General features: G+C 32.0%; 1 protein-coding gene across 1 annotated transcript; it reads right to left on the bottom strand.

Moving 5' to 3' along the window:
• Window positions 1–1419: 1419 nt before the first annotated feature.
• On the bottom strand, window positions 1420–2368 carry HELRODRAFT_182066 (hypothetical protein; the record flags this gene model as incomplete). Its single annotated transcript, XM_009031819.1, has 3 exons — window positions 1420–1641; window positions 1841–1998; window positions 2143–2368. The coding sequence occupies 3 exons, from the start codon at window positions 2366–2368 to the stop codon at window positions 1420–1422; spliced, it is 606 nt and encodes a 201-aa protein (XP_009030067.1).
• Window positions 2369–7848: the final 5480 nt, after the last annotated feature.

The following is a 7848-nucleotide window of genomic DNA, read 5'->3' as shown; positions in this document are numbered from 1 at the left end:
GTGTGTCTGTGTGTGTGCGTGTGTGTGTGTGTTTAAAAGGCTAGATTTCTAAAAATTCAAGAGGATTTTCAGACTTATAATATTATTTTTGTTCTTGTGATTGTTGTTTTATTAATTAGAGATAATTCATATTAATAAAAAAAATATTAATAATAATAATGATTTGCTTTTTTCCGACACCGATTTCTGTTTCGTAATTTTTTAGTTTCATTTGCTTGATCTGTGTATTTCATTTAATTTGGAAATTTTTATTATTATTATTTTTTTTAATTATTATTTTCTTTATTATGACTGCTTTATTAATTGTAGTTAATAATAATAATAAAAATAACAATTAACATTTTTCCAACTCCGATTTTCGCTATATATTTTTTTGTTATAATAGACTGGGCTGTATTTTTGGTCTATAAAAATAATAATACTATCTTTATTTTGGTTTTGGTTTTCCATATACAAACGAATAAACGAAATGCGCTTCACATCCCTGATTCTATTTCCATGGCTCCCGGTTATTTGCGTTTTCCCATATGTCAATACAAATTAATTAAGCAGAGAAAGGATAATGATCTTTAATTGGTTTAATTGAGCAATAATGTGGAAATGTAATTGAGTTGGACTTCATTAAACGAAACGAGCCGGATTTTTAAATAGAGTTGACTGGCTCAGACGTGTCGCACTGTCTCCACGCACACGTTGAACAGCAAACCAATCAAAAATCCTTGGAGAGGGTTAAAAATGGCGAACAGGAAGTAGATAACAACGGAGGACTTACCGTTGACCTCATACCTACCTATCTATCTATCTATCTATCTATCTATCTATCTATCTATCTATCTATCTATCTATCTATCTATCTATCTATCTATCTATCTATCTATCTATCTATCTATCTATATATCTATCGAGATCCTATCTATCTATCTATCTATCTATCTATCTATCTATCTATCTATCTATCTATCTATCTATCTATCTATCTATCTATCTATCTATCTATCTATCTATATATCTATATATCTATCTATATATCTATATATATATATATCTATCGAGATCCTATCTATCTATCGATAAATATAACTACCGGTGTTTCTGGTGAAAATTTTCAATAATGGAAAATTCTATAATCTTGTAGAGTACATCATACAATGACTCTTTGAGCGCTTTCCAAATTTAGTCTATGAACTTAGTATTTACTGTAATAATTGTGGCCATGTATCCAGACACGAATAACTCTAAGACAAATTTTGAAAGTTTACAAGCTTTTTTATATTTGGAAATATTTCAAATAAATGTTTTTTGGTCACAAATTAACCAAAGATATAAAATAATGTTTTGATTACGAAAACCAGAACAAAAATGTTGTAGCGCTCAATCAATTTGCAAGCCGTTGACGTTGTTGGTGGGTAGGTTGCCGGTTCAGTTGTGGGTGGAGGAGGTTTGGGCGTAGTTGTTGTGGGTGGAGGAGGTTTGGGTGTAGTTGTTGTGGGTGGAGGAGGTTTGGGTGTAGTTGTTGTGGGTGGAGGAGGTTTGGGTGTAGTTGTTGTGGGTGGAGGAAGTTTGGGTGTAGTTGTTGTGGGTGGAAGAAGTTTTGGTTGGGTGTGGAAGAATGGATGTTGGCAGTTTATTCGCCGGCAAAATCTGCTGGAGAAAAATTTATTTCATGAATGAATTTAATTTAATCAATCTGACATTTCTTAAAACTTCCAAGTGAAAACTTTATATTTCATGTTTATTAATATTTGAAGAATAACGTAAATAATAACAAAAGGAATAATAATAAAAATATTAAAAGCAACTATAATAATTATATTAATAAAATAGCGATGATGATGATAACCAGGTTTAGTGGAATTTTCATGTCTTCGTAGTTTTTAGAGTTACAGAAGTCTCCGGAGCAATAGCAATGCATTATGTTGCTTTGGTCTTGGCTTTGGCAGAAATTTTCAGATTTCGTTAACTTTCTTTCAGTGCAATTTTTTGTTAACACCTTTTGGTCTAAAATTAAGTTTTAAATTATTAATTTTTTGGCAAATATAGCTACAATCTAATGTTCAAAGTGCCTGGAATTAGTATTTGTGTCATTGATACCTTTGAAAAGTACTAAAAAAGGCATTGACCAAAAAACTGAAACTAACTGACCGGTACTGTCTAAGACCACCAAACAGGAATCTTCAGTCTCGCAATCGGTCATCGTCCCATCAACTGTTGAGAAATCGTTGCAATTTGTGCCAGCATCAGTGGAGCAGACGTGACATTTGAATGCGCCAACTTGCTTCGCTAAGGTGCTTAATGTCAATATCATCATTAAGGTCAAGGTCACTGAGACGTTGGCGGGAGAAATTGTAAGAGAATACTTGGATTTCATTGTTGTTGGTGTTCTTTTTTAGTTTTCGTAGTTGTGGTAGTAGTAGTAGTAGCTGTAGTAGTAGCAGAAGTATTAGCTGCAGTAGTGGTAGTTGCAGCAGCAGTAGTAGTGGTAGTAATGGTGATTGAAATTTGAAACTAAATAAAAAAAAATGAAAAACTTTTGTTAATTAAATATTTAAAAATAAAATGAAACCAATTTTTTGTAATATGTACCAAATAATATAATAATAAATTTTTCAAAACAAAATGAAAGAACGAACGAATGAATGAATGAATGAACGAACGAAAGAATAAATGAATGATCGAACGAATGAATTTATTCATCCAAACCTGCCTGACAATTCTTCCAACGAATTAACTTCCAACTCACAAACTTTGCCATATTTATAGACAGAAATTTATAATAAATTTACACAAACACACATACACTCACTCACACGCACACACACACACACACACACACACACACACATAAAAGTGCAATATAAACTTTCCCATTAATAATAATGTATATATATATATATATTTGTGTGTGTGTGCGTGTGTCAGTGTGTTTGTGATCATAACCCATTGAGATTATTTTGCCTTGAAAACAACAACAAATAACAACAATAACCATAATAGCCAAAACTTCTGATTATCATAACAATAACATCGACATAATAAAATAAATTCTTTGATAGCCCCTTATCAACAATGGGACACTCGATCTATGAGCCAAATTTATGTTACTCTATCAGAGAGGTATCCACCCAACATATATTTTGAACTTGATACGTTCACAGAAAGAGAAAAAGAGAGAGAGAGAGAGAACGTGAGAGAGAATGAGATAAAGAAAGAGAAACCCTACTCCTCTCTCTTCACTACTAATATCTCTCCTATTTCTTATATCATTAAAGCTTTTGGCTTACTCTTTCATCGATACGCTGACGACACATGTATATTCCCACCTCTGATCCTATATCTCAGCTTGACAACTCGAATGCATGTGCTATGAATACAAAGGATTGGCATTTTTCAAACTAAATCCCCGCAAATCTGAAGTAATGTTTCTTGGCACTACGCAACAGCTTATAAAATGTTCTCCCTTCACATGTTTTCTTGTCTGATGCTTCTCTCTTCTCAACCTCTAAACTTAATTCTTTAGGCATAACTTTTGGCTCTTCTCTATCTTTTAATTCTCATGTCTTAGCTTTGATCAAATCTTGTAACTATTGTACGTTGACTATTTGTCATATTTGTAATTTTCTCACTGAAGATATTGCTCCTACACTGGCTCTATATCTCGTTTAGATTACTGTAATTCTCTTCTCTACGGTCTTCCTTCCTACCTTTTAACTTTACTTCAAGGAGCTCAGAATAGAGTTGCAAAAGTTGTTTTAAATATCAGTAATTTATCTTCCAGCACAGATCCACTCATTCAACTACATGGGTTGTCAACGCATTATATTTAAACTCGCCGTCCTCACGTACAAGTTACTTAATACATCTCAACCATCATATCTTCATCAACTTGTATCGCGTCGTTCATCAACTCGTCAACTTCGTTCTTCTTCATATACTCAGTTGCATCAACCTGTCAGTAATTCACCAGCTGTCAGCAAATGTTTTACTTACAGCTCTTCTTCCATATGAAATGGTTTGTCTGCCATCATTCAGCAACAACCACCATCAAACTTTTTAGGAAATGATAAAAGTACTATTTGTTCTAAGTGATGCATTCAATTAGTATTTCTGTCACAATAAATGGCATACGATGACTTAAATTGGTCAAACCAAGTTAAGTCGATTAATGCCAATGGGATCATCTTTTATTTTTTCACCATAAAAAAACATACAATGATAAAAAAAAAATATATATATAAGTTAATGTTAATTAAATAATGCGCAATGATAAAATTTTTAAAAATTGTATAAAATAATATTAAAGGTTAAGACCATTTTGCTCACTGTGAAGTTAAGTGCAGAACGGTGAAATATATTTAATTAGCATCATAGCTTGTTCCTGTCACAGTAAATGTCATACGATAATCTTATAACAGTGTTTATCAATTTATCATTAAATGATAAACGATGAGATTATGATTTTCAAATAATAATAATAATAATAATAGTAATAATAAAAAGGAGAAATTAAATAAATTAAATTCGAAGTGATAATCTCCCGAAATAATGACAAGATGTTCAAATTATTCAGATTAGAAGAATACTTATTACGTCAATCGAAAAGATAACATGCGTTATTAATTGCATACCATCTCTTTCTCTCTTTCTCTCTCTCTCTCTCTCTCTCCAATCTCTCTCTCTCTTTCTCTCTCTCTTTCTAAACTTCTTCAACGATCTTTTTATTACATCGTTGTTATTAATTTTAATTTTTTCAAATATCAAAACCGTTGTCTTCAATTTTTTTCTCTCTCTCTCTCACTTTCTCATCGTAGTTTATTTATGATATGATAGATAATTGTATCATTGCTTCTCTCACTCTCTCTCTCTCTTTTACCGGGATATATAAATAGATATTTGTATCAATTCTCTTTTTTCTCTCTTTTTCTCTCTTTCATCGTGATATATAGATAAATAGATATATGTATCATTGCTCTCTTTCTCTCTCTCTCTTACATCATGATATACGATAAATATTGGTATCATTACTCTTCTCTCTCTCTCTCTCTCTCATACCGTGATATCTTTCCTTATTCCATCATGATATATGATAGGTATTTGGATCATTCTTCTTCTCTCATAAAGCAAGGAATTGCTAAAAACATCAAGATTTCACCTTCAAGGTATTCAAATTTTAAAAATCCCTTCCTAATTTAATTCAAACAATCTATATGTAAATTTCTAGATAATAATTTAAAAATATACCTGTATAGATACTTTAGATTTGTGATTTTTACTATCAATAGCTCTTAAACGACTTAATTGTATCATAAATAGAGACGATAAAACTTGAACATGGGTGAAAATGTTTGAATAGTCTGAATAAAACATACATTAAATTAGTTTAAAGCCACGACAAATCTAGATTTATGAAGAAAGGTTGCATTTTCTCTCTCTCTCTCTCTCTCTCTCTCTCTTTTTCTTTTTCTCTCATTTTCTTTTGTCACAACGATTTCAAAATTTTAGAGTCGAGGACCATTTTCTTTGTGAATTTTCGTGATATTTTCGTAATTTCAATGACTCATAGGTTAATGACTTTTCATTGAGTTTCTGTTAACTTCATCATTATACTCTACACCACAGAATCTTCAACGTTTCTTTCATTCATGGTCTGGGGTTTGAGTCGACTGGTTTTGAATAGATAATTTGGAACTTTAACAAGTTAAAAATCCACTTATAAACGTTACAACTCAGCCATTTATTGATATTTTTCACTTACGAAAACGTTTCATTCGTCACGAAATGTCGGTATAGACTGAAATAACAAATTCAAAATGAATATAAAAATCATTCGCTCGCAAGATGTCAGAATAAATGGACAACTTTGTTAGTATGGAGTCAGAAAGGTCTACATGGACCCTGGGTGATGGTGTCCCTTAAAGCCATTAGACCCTGAGTTGTGTCCCTTAAGGCCATAAAGTACAGCCCCCTATAGCCCCTATCCTTTACTTTCCATCTTATAAACATCTGATGTTGTGAAATTTTTGAAATCAACTGTCATCTGTGTCTGGCGATGTTGAGTGTTGTTGTATTGCTCAGTCTCAGAAGGTTTTGTGAGCGAATTATCAACTTGCATTTTGGCTGGAAGAAAAGTAGTTGTCAGCGGACAAATAAGAACTAAACAACGATCAAACTAAACACGTACATATGTGGTTTAGTGACTTGTGGCTTGCGTAAATTGACGAATGTGGATGACTTGAAAGAACCAGTTTCTGATCTGGGCGTCGTTTTTGGTCGGGTCTATCTAAAAAAAGATTTTGACAAACTTTTCTGTCAAAAATTTTTTTTTCAACTTTATAAAAGGCTGTCTGTAAAAGATGTCAGGATTCGGTTTTGGTCGTTTTTGGTCGGATCTATCTAAAAAAGATTTTGACGAACTTTTCTGTCAAAAATTTTTTTTTAAATTTTATAAAAGGCTGTCTGTAAAAGATGTCAGGATTTGGTTTTGGTCGTTTTTGGTCGGGTCTATCTAAAAAAGATTTTGACAAACTTTTCTGTCAAAATTTTTTTTTCAACTTTATAAAAGGCTGTCTGTAATGTAAAGGATGTCAGGATTTAGTTTTGATCGTTTTTGGTCGGGTCTATCTAAAAAAGATTTTGACGAACTTTTCTGTCAAAAATCTTTTTCTCAACTTGATAAAAGGCTGTCTGTAAAGGATGTCAGAATTTTTTGCGTTTATAGCTTCCCCCTTTTAACTTGTCACAAACGGGTTTCAAACTTTCAAAGTAGGTCTCAACTTTTAGACGCTCTAGTCCTCTTCAAAACGTGAAATCCCTCATGGATAGTCCCTAACACAAGTGCGATCAAATGTTATCTCACGAAAAATTCGACTTAATTTTGGAGTGGCAGTCTGTTTGTGAGAGGATTGGTTACTGGAATTTTGTGCTGCGTACGATCAGCAGTTGCCTATCTAAAAAATTCAAAATTTTGGCTTTCCCGACCATCAAAGTTTTTCCGATCCGCCACTGGTTAAGAACATGAGTCTACTGACGTCCATTCAATTGTCAAAGAGATAAAGGTTGGATCTGAACTGCGCGATTAGTCAAGTTTTTCGGGTTCTTAAATTTAGGTTTTAAATTGAATTTTTATTTAGTTTATTCTGAATTTAAATTAAAAAAACGAAAATTTTATCAAGAGTGAGAGTAAAATGCTCGATGGCAAAACTCAATCGAAAGATAAGTGGTTGTAAAAATATAATAAACAAACAATTGAACAAAATAGTGAATGAATGAATGAATGATTGATTGAATGAATGAAAAAACGAATGAATGAATAAACGAACGAACGAACGAATGAATGAATGGATGAAGAATGAATGAATAGATGATAAATAGCATTTCATTTCATCGTAATGCGAATGAAATTGTGTGGACACCTGGTCGCAAATCTTGTTCAGGTAAATGTTTGTTTGTATGTTTGTTCGTGTATATGTTTGTTTGTATGTTTATTTGATGTTTGTGTGTATGTATAATACATTTACATATGTATGGTTTTGTTTGTATCTGTAGGCTTTCATAAATGAGTTGCCTGCCCACGCATCCTTAGTTTTCGCATTTTAATTTTTTTTTATGTCTGGGTGTATGTTTGTTTGTTTGTATGTATGTATGCATGTTTGCTTGTTTGTTTGTATGTACATTGTTGTACGAGTGAGTAGTAGTTTTATTTGTTGTATGTATGTATGTATGTATGTATGTATGTATGTATGTATGTATGTATGTATGTTTGTATGTATGTATGTTTGTTTGTATGTATGTATGTATGTTTGTATATATGTATGTTGGTATGTATGTTTGATTGTTTGTATGTTTTTGTAC

The sequence above is a fragment of the Helobdella robusta genome, assembly GCF_000326865.2.
Source record: "Helobdella robusta unplaced genomic scaffold HELROscaffold_79, whole genome shotgun sequence".
Taxonomy (NCBI): domain Eukaryota; kingdom Metazoa; phylum Annelida; class Clitellata; order Rhynchobdellida; family Glossiphoniidae; genus Helobdella; species Helobdella robusta.
Note: the sequence above shows the minus strand (reverse complement) of the source record. Positions and strands in the feature narration are given on the sequence as shown.